This window comes from Pistacia vera, unplaced genomic scaffold, assembly GCF_008641045.1.
Source record: "Pistacia vera cultivar Batoury unplaced genomic scaffold, PisVer_v2 Contig868, whole genome shotgun sequence".
Taxonomy (NCBI): domain Eukaryota; kingdom Viridiplantae; phylum Streptophyta; class Magnoliopsida; order Sapindales; family Anacardiaceae; genus Pistacia; species Pistacia vera.
In genome coordinates, this window is record NW_022196743.1 from 71,499 (window position 1) to 86,987 (window position 15,489).

Consider the following 15,489-nt stretch of genomic DNA (forward strand, 5'->3'; position numbering starts at 1 on the left):
GATGGCGGTCCTTGGAGTGTAATTGAGATCATATTGGCTGAGCTCCATGGCCCATTGGATCAATCTTCCTGAAGATTTTGACTTTTGAAAGATCTTGAGGAGTGGGTAGTTCACCAAGATTAGGGTCGTATGAGCTTGAAAATAAGGTCGCAACTTCCAGCATGCAGTCAAGAGAGCTAGGGTTAGCTTTTCCATTTCGAGGTAGCACATCTCCACAAAAAGCAGGCATTTGCTTATGTAATAAATTGGCCACCAGATCTTTTCTTCCTCTCGGACTAAGGTCACACTGATGGCATGTAACAAAATAGAGAGATTTAATAAGAGTGATTCACCTAGGATCGATTTAGATAAGAGAGGAGGTTGCCCGAAGTGGTTCTTTAGCTCTTAAAAGGTGAGCTCACATTGTTCCGTCCACTCAAACTTCTTGTTGCTCTTTAGTACGTCAAAGAAAGGTAGGCACCTGTCTTTGGCTCTAGGGGCGAATCTTTTGAGGGTTGGGATCCACCTAGTCAAGCTTTGAACCTACTTTGTCTTGGTTGGGCTCTTCATATTTAGTAGTGTTTGGATCTTTTCGGGGTTTGCTTCGATCCCTGGCTAATTTATCATGTAACCGAGGAACTTTCCTGAACCAACCCCAAAAACGCATTTCAAAGGCTTGAACGACATCCAGTATTCTCTTAGGATATGGAATATTTCCTTGAGATGCTTTACATGGTCTTCTTCCTTCTATGATTTGACCAGCATATCGTCGATGTACACCTCCATTGTCCTTTTGATGAGATTGATGAACATCTTGTCCATAGTCGCTGGTAAGTTGCCTTGGCGTTCATTAGTCCAAAAGGCATGACTTTATAGCAATAAAGGCCTCAATTTATGATGAACGAGGTGTATTGGGATTGGTTGTATCCCGAGTAGGTGTCCTGAAGCTGAGTAGGGCATTACCTATGGTTGCGTCCACCAGTTGGTTGATTCGAGGGATAGGGAAGGTGTCCTTGGGACAGGCTTTGTTTAGATCATTGAATTCAATACATGTCCTTAGCTTGCCATTCTACTTCTTAACGAGGACTAGATTGGCGAGCCAATCTGCATATCTGACTTCTTTGATGAATTTGATCTCAAAGAGTCTATCAACTTCCGCCTTGAGCACTTGAGACCATTCCTAGTCCATTGCTCGTCTTTTTTTTATAGATAAGATGAGAGGCAAGATCAATGTTAATGCAGTGACACATGACCTTGGGGTTTATCCTGGTCATGTTTGTATGTTCCCAAGCTAAAACATCTAAGTTTTCTTTTAGGAAGGTGATCAAGCAATTGCGCATCTCTCTTTTGAGACTACACTCTATTCTGAGGGCGCATGAGGGGAAACGTTGATCCACGAGGACTTCGTTCTACTCCTTGACCAGACTGGTGGGAGGCTAATCCTTGTGCACACGAGGGTCGAGGGTATCCCTGGTTGAAGCGGATTGTTGTGTAGCATCAGTGACCATTGCAGTATCAAGACGACTATCATTGCGAAAGGGCGAATCGTTGATAGTAATGGCTACCTGAGGTCGAACAGGCTTAGATCAAATCATTCAAGGGCGAAGGGCCCTCCTTCTAATGCCAAGATGTAGATCCAATTTTTCACACCGACTAGAGCATTAGGGCGAATAAGCACACCAACTTGAGGTATTAGATTGACTCTTGAAAGAATCGAGCAAGATGGGTGCATGGCTCCTAAGAACCAGCGTAAGAGACCCGTTTCACGTGCGATGAGTGGCAAAGGCAATGGAAGGTCTCCCAGTCGACAATGAGAGAGCTAAAGAGAAATCCAAACGTTTTTAAAGTGGTTCGGCCGAAAAGGGAATAAGGCCTACGTCGACTATTATGTTATTTAACTGTGTTTGTTTAGGGATACAATAAGATGGGTTTTTTGGTGATCAGAAAATGTATCTCGGCCTATTGAGTGGCCGGAGACCTTGGGATCGAAGAGGAAGGCTTTGGAATTCCTATCTCTTCCTCCCTTTTTTGAATCAGAGCTGTGTTGTACCCTATTTTTTCTGAATCGGAATTGTGTTGCACCCTATTTTTCTTCTATTTTACCTGTGTCTATCCCCCCCTCTCTCTCGGTCGTGATGGCTTTTATATAGAGAGAAGGTAAGTGAGTGCCACGATGTCGGAGGCTCACATGTTCCTATGTCATAGCTCATAATGGTGTCCCCTCTGCCAATAGGTGTCTATACATATCTTCTATTGACTGAGGTGCATGGAGAACACCTATAGACTATGTCCTACAGCATGTTGTTGGTCGCTGCATGCAAAGTATACATGGTGAGATGATCTATCCCTTTGGAGAAGATATTTTCATCTGGTGGGTCCCTCTTTGTCACATGTTGCTCATGTGCTTGGGTTGGATGCTTGCGCTCGTTACTGAGCTCCTCTGCTTCCTAGGCTTGATTCTTGCTCCACGCAAGGGTGCGCCCCGGGATCCTCATCTTAGTCCAAGCTAGGGATTTTTACCGCACAACATTAATTATCTTGTTTAATTATTAGATATTAGTTTTCTTTTCTTTTTCTTTTTTTAATTATTTCAGTACCATCTCAACCTGGTTTATATTTTTCGTTCATTGGGTACAAGGTTTCACAAAGATAAACTCACGTAATGTAAAAATACATATAAACAGAATGAAAATTTTAAGATTATTGATATTTTTGCATAAGAAATACTAAAACAATAGGAGAATTATTCTTTATAAAGAGGGCATAATTGTAATAAAGTTAAAATACAAGACTAAAAGGATTTCCAAAATTCAGAGGCAGCTGCCCCCTTAGCCCACAATGTTAATCTCAGTGTTTATTAGTCCGGGCATTACAATGGTGGCAGACAAGTTCTAACTAGAGTGGATAAAAGTGGATCCATCTTTCAAACATCTCATAACTTTCCCTGCCCTTCCATTCAGTAGGAGAATGGCCTGATCCCTGTACAAAAATGACTCATAACATTAGCTTCAATTTGGTTTCAATCTGTTCACAAATTGAATAAAAGATTAACATAAAAAGTACGTTCTGACCTTCACAGTCGCATAAGTCAATCGATATCCATAATTTGTATACTTCATTGTATACCTAAATAGAAAATGCAGTATCATAATTTTGGGATGTAATCTCATATTGAGTCAAAAGAAAGTTCAAATTTAAATAAACTTATAAACTTACCCTGCAACTTGACCACCAACATACCATGGTCGCCAATCTTCATCCAAAGTAATATTGAGTTCAGCGAGCCAATATTCTGTTGATGTATGTGCAACAACCAAATCATGATCACCACTGCAAAATATATAGAAAAGTTTAGAGAAATGCAGGCATGGATAAACTATCAAACGCAAGTTATAAAAGATTACCTGTAAAGTAAAACTTGTATGCCATTTTTAGTGAGATTTTTATGGTAGGCAACCACACTCATAAGATCATATACATATGTACTGCTAGCGAACGTAAGGTTGCACCTTCGCCATTCTTGAATGGTTCCCTGTTTGCAATTATAAACAATTAGAAACAGTTTTTTCAATCATATTATTCTCGAATCTTAGTTAAATATATACCTCTCGGACGTGCAGAGTGCTTTGAACACCTTTATCATTTGCCCATATATCAGCGAGTAGATAACCAAAATCCTGCAAAACAAATAATAAAAAGTTAGAAATTATTAACTAATTATTTAAGCAAAACCAACAGTTCGAGATGGACAAAACCTTGCAATAATAGTCAGTTGATCTGGATGATGGAAGGGGAAATTGTCTTGATTTTTCTTTCAAAGATCTTCTCATGTTTCGATAGTCTGAGCTGGGTGCTATTGTAGCACACTTGGGGGCCAACACCATTTCCGTATTTATTTGTTCAAGGCACTGCAAAATTTAAATAATATCAATGCCTAAAAGGAAATCATGTTCAGTTTAAGAAAAGAAAACAAATTGATCACTCATCGGACATTATCGATTTCTTCAAGATCCTCAAGGCAATCCGCACTCACGGTACTAGCATCCACATCATAGTAAGTGTCGTTGCAATTTGTTTTCGCTGACTGTAAATCGAAGAAAACAAATTATAACTTTTTGCTTAGGTTTAGTAGTCATACAATTTGTTGGTTTTATACTCACCTCATACAAACTGCTAGATAAAAGTCCGAGTAGATGAGCTTGAGGTACTCTGTAATTTTCTTCAAGTTTGCCATCCGTATGTGGTGAGCCACTTATAATTCCCTGATTATCACAGAGAAAAAGAAATTTTAGTTTATAATACAATGAATCAAACAGGCTAAACTATAGTATGTGTTCAAGATCATTACCACTAGACTTATTTTTGGCTCCACTCCGGCTTTATTATCTGCAAAAGTGATGAATAGTTGACACTTTAGCTAAATTAATCAACTAAAATGAACAAGGTGAAGAAAACAGAATTTGATGCAGGGAAATTAATTACCATCCAATATTTTTTGTGTGATGATTGGAGCGAGTATACCGGAATAAGAATCAGTAGTAACGAAAAATCGGTTTGGGATGAATTGAGGATGCTCATTAAACCACTAAATTGAATTCAAAATGAAGAAAAATTAGTACACAAGAACTTCTATGGTGTTTCTGTTACTCCTATTTCATAAGAACTTCACTCACCTTTCTTATAAAAACATGAGATTGATTTGCTGATTCTAAGTCTGTGATACTGTAATCTGATGCGTTTGTTGAATAGGAGTAACCAGAGCCAACAGGGGCATCCACAAATATTATACTCGCAGTCTGCATAAAATTTATCACCATTATACAATCATAAACTATCATTTTGCTAATGAAATTAATGCCATAAATAGCTGAAAATTTTTGCACCTTTGTCCATGTGTAGGGGTACAAATGTAACGATGGCAAGCCACCAGTGTAATCAGTTCCATTAAACTGTAGCGGGCCTAAAATTATTACAGACATCAAGGCCATTGTTAATAAGTTAAAGCATTCTGAAATTAATCATATGAAGAGACAATGAGCATACCAGTTTGAAAGAAGAAGCCATTCAAAGCCGCACAGCCAGGGCCTCCAACTATATAAAAAAGAACAGGATCCACTTCAGGATTTCCTTGCGACTCCACGAACAAGTAGAAGATCTCTGACTGCCCCACGCTCACATATCTGAGTTTTGAAAATCCCCTTAAAACTTACTTCACTTTGATTGATACAAACCGGCACAACACTAATGTCAAGTGAAAGTTTCATTACTTACCCAGTTTCAAGTTTGAAAGGAAGAGTACCGGTATAGCCTGGCAAGGTCCGAACAATTTGCCCACAATCTGCATTTCTAAAAAGAAGAAATACAAACAGCAAAAGCAAACATACGAAGCCTGAGCATTTGGTATGATTTGAAGACATGATATGAAAATTTCTTACCGAAACAATGAAATTGCGGAATGATGAAGTGTCCGTTGATAAAGTGCGTGTATATATATATATATATATATAGGAAAATATGAGTTATGTTTGAGAGGGAAATTAGGAGGTGAAGGTCTCAACCTACATTCTTTGTTAAATTCAGGTAAGGAATATTGGGTAACTGTAAGTCAACTCAACTTTGGATTTTGTGTAAATGGTTTGAATATCCTTTAAATTATTAACTTAACAAACCATTTTAAGACGCACGAGGAAAACTCGATTTCGATACCTGATAAATTAAATGAGGATTAAACTAAAATCTTGAAATCTGCAGCTTCTGACATCCTTGATAAAGGATTACATTGCGTTAATAAAACTACAGTACGGGCCCGGCCCAGTAAAGTTACTGGACTGGCTGGGCTGAAATATCAATACTGGGAGGACCGGTAGTGTTACAAACTTAGTCTAAGTGGTGACTGACTGATACAGTTTTATAATTTGGCCTTGACTTGGTGGTCGTGGTCGTTTTTGCTCTTTGGTTTATCTTTTTGGGAAATTTCAGGTTTTAGTATACGAGTAATACTACAATAAATTTTTTATAAAAAAATTTGGTCTATCTCATAGGGTATGTTTGGTTGGGGGTAATTCCTTATTACTGACGTAATGTCTTCTTATATTACTTAAATTACAACGTTTGGTTATCAAGTAGTATAAAAATTTTGTAATCTTTCAAAACCAATAATAATTATTATAGGTTATATAGATGATAATCTGATCGTCTCCATTTTCTTAAGTATTTTAAAATTACTTGGTAATCTTAATTTTATTATAATTTTACCCTTAATTATTAAAAATTTTGGAAATAATAAACTTATTTTGAAATTAATTTACATGAACTTGCCATTACAATTTTACCCCTAATTAATTAAGTTTATGGACAATAAAGTCTTTATATTTAAAACAAATTGTAGGCCATCCAGGATAACCATCACCCGCTAGCCACCACTATCGCCCGCCAACCACCATCATCGTCCACCAACGACGCATGATTGGCCAGATCTAGCCAATTCCAATTAGATCGATGGCCGAAAATGGCCAGATGGTCATAGTTCTAGACGAAAATAGCCAGATCCATGGCTGTTAACGACTAGATCTATTCCAGTTAGAATATATCTGGCTGTTAACGGCCAAATGACGTCATTCATCGAAATAGATCTAGTTGTTAACGGCCAAATCCATGGCATGCAACGGCTACAGATCTAGCCATTAATGACCATTGATTTGATCGAAAATGGAGGGAATAGATCTAACTGTTTCCGGCCAAATCCGTGGCCATATCGAAGCATGACTGGCCATTTTCGATAGTCGTGCATCGTTACGAAAACTTCCGGTGGTGGTGGCCGATAGTGGTCGTGGCTTGGGGTGGATGGGGTTGATTTTGTTAGAAATTAAACTTTTATATGACTGGAGTGTTTTTGCAAAATCTCAAATGTAGGGGTTAAAAGAATGATTCAAAAAATAATAACACAAATAATATTTTATTAATATTTAAAAAGGAGGGCAATTTAGTAATCTATATAACATACCCACCAATTTATTCCTCTCAACCAAACATATCAATATAGCATACCCACCAATTTATTTCAACCTAACCAAACACATTTTTCTAAACATTCTCAGTAATCTTTAAGGTAATCTATCTTTCTATTAATATAACATTCCCAATAATACAACATTTCCTGAACTAAACGCACCCATAGAGTTAAATCTTTATGCGTATTTGAAATATATATCAAAATTGGATGATTAATATTATACCTAAACAAGTAAACTAATTACATAAAATTTATGTAACAAAAAGAACTTTGAATCAGTAAAATGAAAATTAAAAATTGATGGCGTAACAATTACATCATATTTACTGAATGATTTATTTAGGTAACAATGACTGATTTATTCCTCATTTGCCTATGTATTATTTATTTTTAATTTTATTTTTTGAAGTAGAGAGTTACTTATGCAAAAAAGGGAAAAGAAAAAGTCATGGGTAGTTATGTTGCTTGAGAAGCTTGTCTATAACAGATTAGCTCAATCTGGAAAATAACTATGGACCCTAAAATCACTTAAAGACAATTCGTTATTGTTGATGCAAGAATTACACCAACTAGAGTGATTCGATCGACCTTGACTGGATCGGAATTGATGTGTATGTGATTATGGGTAACCGGTACTGAGTAAATAATAAATCTATAAAGTAAATGGCAAAGAAAATTTTAAAGTAGTTCGGCGAGTTGAACTCTTGAGCCTATGTTCACTGTTCTTGTATTCACTGTGAGAGCTTACAATGACAATCCTAGAGATATTTGCTAAGCCTTTTCTCGTCATTGGAAGGGGTTTATATACAGAATTTGTACAAAGGAAAGAGAGAAAATAAAAGGATTACAATTAAGTTTGAAATGCAACTTTAATATTGTCGCAATTGGGTGCTATGATTGCGCAAAGATTGTTGTCGATCTGATCCTTCTTGAGATATCTGGGATTTGAAGTTATCTGTGAATGGTTGGACAACTGCAAGGATTGGTTGTGACTAGCTTGTGCTAGGTCGAGCTATAACTCGACGAGTTTGTGTTGGGTTGAACAATCGGTAGAGTTGAGCTAGTTTTGGATCGGGCTATAACCTCAAAATACTCTGAGCTTGTTGAAAAATCAAACACAACATCTGCCCCCTAGTGTTCGGTGCTTGTTTTGAGCTTCGAAGACTTTTGCTTTATTTGATATCAAGCTCGACATTCATCGGTAGGGCATTGGATGCATATTAGTCGAGCTTGAGAGTCGGACTCATGCCTAATCAACGTACTCCACACGTGGACCTTTTCTCCTCTATGATATTCTTGACAAACTTGGAATTTGAAAAGAAAGGGTAGTTATGTAAATTCAACGCGGTCATGTCGCATTAAATGCGGCAGCCTTCGATAGTTACTTTTCATCGCATGTAGGCGACTATAGTTGTCCACATGTGAAGTTGAGGTGACGTGCAGCGACGGTTATGATTATGGCAGTCTAACGGTTGATCACCTCGTGGATGATTGACACGTGGCCAAGTTCAAAGGCCTAGATTGCTCAATGAATGGAGGGTCGAGATTCATTATAGATTGACGGCTGCGATCGAACCCCACCCTTTCGTCTCCCATGCAAAGCACTATAAAAGCGAGGGGAACTCATCAAAAAGCTTACTCACTTTGTAAAAACTCTCAGATGTTCTTACTTATTTTGTCGCTGCTTCATCTTCATGGTGCCTTTTCCGGCGAGTTCATCCTATTCTCTTGTTCCGGTAAAGTTTCTTTTCCCTTCCTTTAATTGTTTTCTTGATTTTTGCATTTGAGGGTGGCCATTTCCGTGGCCACATTGAGTCTTTTAAGGCTTTATTAGGGTTTTTAAGCGTGTCATTGGCGGTCATGGGTTTAAGGAAGGTTTATCATGGCGGCCACCAAAATCTCTAATAGGTTGCGTGTGTCTATTGTTCGATGCGAGCTATCTAGAGTGCCTGAACTAAAAGTAAAGTGTGGATAGGTTGCCAAGTTTTTTGAGCTCTGACACATGTTCACTTATGTTTCAAGTACCTAATGGAAAGCTTTAGTCATGTCTTCGTCAAGCAGCCACACGATTGACCGCATGTTTGATTCCCCTACGGCCTTGGTAGTTCTTATGGACATAATCCCCAAGCTTTTCGAGGAGGTCATCAAGCGGAGCTCAGATCCTAAAGTGGCAGGCTTGTCCGATCATGCTTTTTTGGACGTTGCTTAGTCAAGGCGATCTCCAGTTCATAAGCCACGGAAGGAACCGCAATTCTCAATTGATGTCGAGGATCTTAGGCACATAAAAGTGACTTATGGGCCTCAACTCAACTTAAGGATTTTGGTAGGCTTCTCCCAGAAGAATCCCCCAAAGGCTGGGTGGCGATCTCTAAGACCCTTCTAAGATGTGGGATGTCTATTCCCCCTCACCATTTCATCGACAGCGTGTTGAGACGGTTCAACATCGTATCTCTTTAGCTGTTTGCAAACTTATACATCATAATCATAGGTTTGTATATAGCGTACATGATTGCCAAGCTGGGCGAGCCATCTGTTGAGGAGCTCGTCCATTTGTACAAGTTGAAGAAGGGTCAAGACCAGACATACTACCTCTCCGTGGTGAGGTGATCAGTGATCAATGATGAAATGATATATATGTTCCATGATTTTGTGAGTAGATTGTGGGGAACTCGTGACTTTCATGGATTAATTTTATGCAAGTTTCTTTGTATATTTCTATTTTCCAGAATCACGGGTATGTGTATGAGTTTCATGTTTTTAGGTGGAAAAAGTGATGAATTTATGCTCACACAGTGGTTGAAGGCTTTGTACGTGCTAAAGAGAGAAGTCAGATTGTCAAGCAAAAGAAAGAATGTGAAATTACTGGATGGCACTGCGGTATGGTTTTTCTGCACCGCGGCATGATTTTTCTTTGTCGCAGCGTGAGAAGTTGAATTTGGACAGAAAGTTCATGCCGCGGCATGAAGAAGTTGTCACCATGGCGTGACAAAGTTTTATGATTGTGGAAGAATTTGGCGTCGTGGCATGGATCGCGAGAAAAATAAAAACCTCACCTTTTCCAACTTCGACTTGGACTTGTATTTTTCCAAAAACACCCCTAGCAAAGGAAAAGTATAAATAGGACTTTGTAATTTATTTTAGGGATACACTTTGACCAAAATTGAGAGTTACTTTTTTATCAAGAAAGAGAAGGAGATTCTTCATAGGGTTTGGATTATTCATGTTGTTTAGGGAATTTCAAGTTTGCTCTCTTTAATGTCAATGTGTAACTAAACTCTTATTTAGGGATCTAATGTAGCCTAATTGGAAGGCTCTATGTTTAAACATATATTTATTGTTATCAATTCAATGGAAATCTAGATTCATTCACGTATTTATTCTACCTTTAATTTTCATTATTGTGTGACGACAAGTAGTGTGAATTATTAGGTTGTTTGTGTTGAGATTATTGAATGAATGATTAGTATTTTGTGCATACGCCCTGACAAAATATTAATTGGTTCATGAATTCTTGAATGATTTAGTATTTGTGCATATGCCTCAACAGGTGCACCTTTATTCATGATTTCGAGTACTCCTGATTTTAATGGGTTTTTAATTCATAGGCTAGACTATACGCCCTAGCTAGTCTTGTGTTAAAAATACTAAGTTAATCCCGAACGCCTTACGGTAATACCTTGATTTAGTGAATCAGAACCTTAGAGACTGAATTGATAAACAATAGAGAGACATTTGACATAGAGCTGGATAATTATGGTGAAATTGAAGCCCTAGGTTTTGGTCAATTGGGTCTTAGATAATTTTAATAGTTATTTAATTTTAGTTTTATTCAATTGTTGCTTCTAAAGTGATTTTTTGTAATTCTTTATTATTAATTCTAGTTATTAGTTTTAATTGAAGCATAGTTATTAGGATTAGTAAATTGCTTACAAATCTTTGAGGGATCAACCCTTGCTTTCGCACACTAGACTACAAGAGTGATTCGTGCACTTGCTAGGAAGTAAAAATGTTATTCAAGTTTTTGGCGCTGTTACCAGGGATTTGTTTTAAGTTATTTAGTTTTCTTGATAACCGTGCTTTAATTATTGTTATTTAATTTAATTTGTATTATTTTTTATTTGGATTGTTTTTTTTTTTCTTTTGTTTTTCTTTTCGTTGGTGTGTTTGTTTTTGAATGCAAGGTCGTTGATCACTAGATAAAGAACTAGTTCCATATGTGGATAAAGTGGATTTGATTGGTAGAAAGAGGAAGGAACCATAACTTCCTGAAAAGTCATCAGATTCAGAGTTGTTAGATTCAAGTCAGAGCTAGAGATAATGGCGGAACTACCTTGTCCTATGAAGGAGTATGCATGTCCTACCATAGGAACTTTGCCATCTTGCAGAGTGCTTCATGAGGTAGCAAGGAATAACAAACTGAAGCATATTCACTTTCAAATGTTATTGTCATTCCATGGCATAGCCACAAAGGACCCACTTACCTTTATTCATGATTTTTATTCTACTGTTCAAACTTTTCCTTTGCAGATTTTGACAGAAGATCAGTTACAGATGCGTTGTTTTCCTTACACATTGAAGAATGTGGCTAAAACATGGTTCATGTCATTAACTCCTACTTCACTTACCACCTGGGATGCAGTTTATAATAAGTTCATCGGTAAATTCTATTCTCATGCCAAAACTACAGAATTTAGAGGTAAGATTGCTACCTTCTCACAAATGGAAGGTGAGCTATTCCATGAAGCTTGGGAACATTTTAAATTGTTTTTAGTTTAGTGTCCAAATCATAGATATCCTTTAGAGTTACTAAATCAATTTTTCTATGATGGACTGACATACGCTTGTCAAGCCATGGTTGATAATGTTGTAGGTGATGCTATGGGAGAGAAGACTACACAAGAGATGAATGAGTTATACGAGATGCTTGGAGCCAACTCGCAGCAAAAAAGTGTTACAGGTAGATCTAGAGGGATATATGAAGTAAATACTAACACTGATTGGAAATTTCAGAATTGACCAAGCAAATGAAAACTATGTGCAACATGATGATGGGACAAGGACTAAGAAATTCCAACGAGGTATGTGCTATTTGTGGTATTGTTGGTCATGCAACTAATGGTTGTCCTTCTCGTGGAAATTTTCCAGAGTTTGTTGAGCAAGCTAATATGATGAATTCCTACAACCCCCAAGGCCTCATGATCCTTATCCAAATACTTATAATCCAGGGCAGAGGAGTCATCCCAATTTTTCTTGGAGCAACAATCAGCAACAAGCGAGATCTAATAATCAACTGCAGAAGCCCTCATTGGAAGTGACACTGAATAATTTTATTAACGTTTCTCAACAGTACCAACAAAATTTTGAACAAAGGTTTCAGCAGTAAGAGACGTCCATTAGAAAGCTAGAGGTTCAGATATGATAGATAGCAGAGGCAGTACAAGGTCATGTTCCTGGGAAATTACCAAGCCAACCTAAGCCAGCGAAAACAGTCACAGTGCTCCAAAGTGGTAAAGTAATTCACAAGGAAATTAATTATGAATCTAATAAGCCTTTAATTGATTATGTAGGGGAAGATAAAGTGAATGAGAAGCAATTAAGTGTATCCATTCAAAATGAGGAGATCAACCCCATCGTTGCTCCACCAAAGGCTTATGCTCCACCTATTCCTTTTTCGAGCCGATTGAAGAACAACAAATGGGATAAGTCATTCTCTGAAATTTATGATATTTTATCTAAAGTTAATGTGAACTTACCCTTGCTTTATGTGATGAGGAATATACCAGCTTACGCAAAGTTCTTGAAGGATTTGATTACTTGCAAGCATAAGTTTGAACCCAATGAAAAAGTTATGGTTCCAGAAAAGGTAAGTGTTGTGCTTCAAAGGAATTTTCCACCCAAGTTGAAAGATCTAGGTAGCTTCATCGTCAACTTTACCATGGGTGATGAAAAGGAAGAACGAGCAATGCTAGATTTGGGGGCAAGCATTAATCTCATGCATTACTCCACTTATCTACGATTAGGATTTTGGGAATTAAAGCCAACAACAATGTCTCTACAATTGGCTAACAATTCAATTAAATATCCAAGAGGTATTGTAGAGAATGTCTTGGTTAAAGTTGATAAATTGATAATTACTGTTGATTTTGTAGTCTTAGATATGGAGAAGCCATCAACTCATGATGGAGATTTTCCCATTTTGCTTGGCCGCCCATTTATGGCTATAACTAAGACAGTGATTGATGTTCAGAATGGCAAGCTCAGTATGATAGCTTTGGATGAACTGTGGAGTTCTTAGTTTTCAATTCCTTGGCATTTCCCTCATATTCCAATGATTGAGCCTGATAGATCACGCATGCCGTCTAGCCTAAACGTTAAATAAAGTGCTTCTTGGGAGGCAACCCAACTTTTTACTTTGAATTTTATGTTAATTTCATTTACGGTTTTATTTTCTTTAGTTTTTCAAGTGTTTTCAATGTTTTTGTTGTTTTGTTTTAGGTTATTTCGTTGTATTTTATGGTTTAGTTGTTTAATAGGAAAAGAACTTCATGCCTCGGCGCAATATATTTATGCTGCGGTGGAGCAAGGAAGAGACATAAGCAATTTGGGCAGCAACTTCATGCCACGGCGTGATGCAAATGGCACCACAGCACCACACAGGTTCTGGTGATGTCTCTAAAAGGGGGGTAACTTTCTCTTTGCTTCTCTGTTTTTTCTTTCTAATTGTTAGATTAAGGACAATGTAGGCTTTAGGTTGGGGGTGGGGAAGTTCCCTTTTCCTGAATTCTCTTAATTGAATTTTTTTTTTTTAATTTTTGTGAATTTTTTTTGAGATTTGGTGTGTTTTCATGTTATTTTTAATTTAGTGTGTTTCAGTTTTTCTGAATTAATTTATATGTCAATGATAACAACACGATTGCAATGACATAGACATTTAGAACAAGTCAAATTTTACTTTAGTTTAGGAATAATTTTGAATGTTGGTTTTGCTTAAGTTTGAGACTCTCATGAATGTGGTTTGTAAGCTGGGTTAGTTCTAGCATTTAGGGATGTTTTGTGTGTGATTATCCTATGACATTGTTGAGATCCCCAAATTCTAGAACCTATTTGATGACCACTTGAGGTGAAATCCTAGACGACACATGACTTAAGAAATGATTTAGGCCATCTTTGGACCGTTTGTGCCTTTCAAGCCAACCCTATGTTTGATTATCTCTAGTCACCCCGTTGTGCCAATATTGAATTTATATAAGCCCTGATTTTCTATCATTTACGTCACAATAACATACCTTTTTAACCCTTAAACACACAACTCAACCCGTGATTTTTAAGAGGATTTAATATGAATTTATTGAAAGTGAGAGTGTTTGTGTGTGGCTTAAAGTGTCTTTCTCAAAATTTTGAAGGGTATTCAAAATAATTGGTTGGGGGTTATGGTGTATTGTGAATATCAAGGTAACAAGGGGAATGATTGTAATATCCTTACTTCCTAACTATAGTTTCATTCAAAAAATAAATAAATAAATAAACAATAAAAAAAAAGAAAAAAAAGGAAGAAAAAGAAAAGAAAAAAAAGAACAAATCAAGGAATTATCGAAAGTGTGTAATGTTAGGAAACGATCAAGTCATGGTAGCGGAAAACAAAAATTATATATAACATAGATCGTTCCTTAGAACCAAGATCAGGGCACAAATTTTCAGTTTATACATTAAATCAAAACCTACAGAAAATCAGTTTAGAGTTAAGAAATCATACGCACGTTTGAAGGCTCCTCCAACTTGTCTCTGAATGGGTTTTGCTACCGATCCAAGGGTAGGATCGAATCAACGGTAGTCCACACGAAGATAACCCCAAGGAACTAAAGATGGATTTGCTAGATCCTCTTTAGCCTTAAAAACCAAGAACAAGAATCAAGTGATATTTGATTCAACACAAAAGCAATCTGGCGTGGGTAGAGATAAAAGGGGGTTGGAATTTTTAATCAAAATGATTGAATGAATTATTTTATTTCACAAAAAATCCTGCACTTATATAGTGCACACAATGCCCTATTCCATCATGGAATAGGCTTGGGCACCAACCCAAACAACCCGTATGTCCAAACAGCCCCATTTAGATATTTTAATTATTATTATTATTATTTCAATTCAATTCAATTAATATATATAAATAATATATTAACATTTAACAATAACAATAATTCATTTAAATATATGCGAACACATATTTAAATATAATCTCACTTATTTAATTTTAATATTAAATTAAATAAAGGCTACAATCTCAGCAAATTTAATTGCACTGTGAGATTACCGAAATACCCTGTAACGCCCACACGGAGGTATGTACGTAATTTAAATTATGTTTTATAGCCCTTAGTTAATTTTTGTTAGAATTATTTTTACTATTTTCATATGCTAAGTATGTATATTTTTATTGCATATATTCTAAAGTATACTAGTAGAAAGAAGTCATTACATTTTTGGTATCAGAGCAAAGA

General features: G+C 36.8%; 2 protein-coding genes and 1 non-coding gene across 3 annotated transcripts; 1 reads left to right on the plus strand and 2 right to left on the minus strand.

The window, feature by feature from the left end:
- Window positions 1-2,722: 2,722 nt before the first annotated feature.
- LOC116118980 (serine carboxypeptidase-like 11) lies at window positions 2,723-5,432 on the minus strand. Its single transcript, XM_031404937.1, has 14 exons — window positions 5,251-5,432; window positions 5,023-5,159; window positions 4,863-4,939; window positions 4,653-4,775; window positions 4,462-4,564; window positions 4,328-4,365; window positions 4,140-4,241; window positions 3,971-4,063; window positions 3,735-3,887; window positions 3,585-3,656; window positions 3,384-3,511; window positions 3,196-3,309; window positions 3,051-3,105; window positions 2,723-2,958 (listed from the first exon to the last, which is right to left on the minus strand). Exons 1-14 carry the CDS (start codon window positions 5,394-5,396, stop codon window positions 2,875-2,877), a joined length of 1,425 nt encoding a protein of 474 aa, XP_031260797.1. The 5' UTR covers window positions 5,397-5,432; the 3' UTR covers window positions 2,723-2,874.
- Window positions 5,433-11,308: 5,876 nt separating this feature from the next.
- LOC116118979 lies at window positions 11,309-13,286 on the plus strand. The gene is made up of 4 exons (XM_031404936.1): window positions 11,309-11,389; window positions 11,519-11,717; window positions 11,862-11,948; window positions 12,559-13,286. The coding sequence occupies exons 1-4, from the start codon at window positions 11,309-11,311 to the stop codon at window positions 13,284-13,286; spliced, it is 1,095 nt and encodes a 364-aa protein (XP_031260796.1).
- Window positions 11,678-11,785, minus strand: LOC116118981. Its single transcript, XR_004126255.1, has one exon. It is a non-coding gene; the product is annotated as a small nucleolar RNA R71 (small nucleolar RNA).
- Window positions 13,287-15,489: the final 2,203 nt, after the last annotated feature.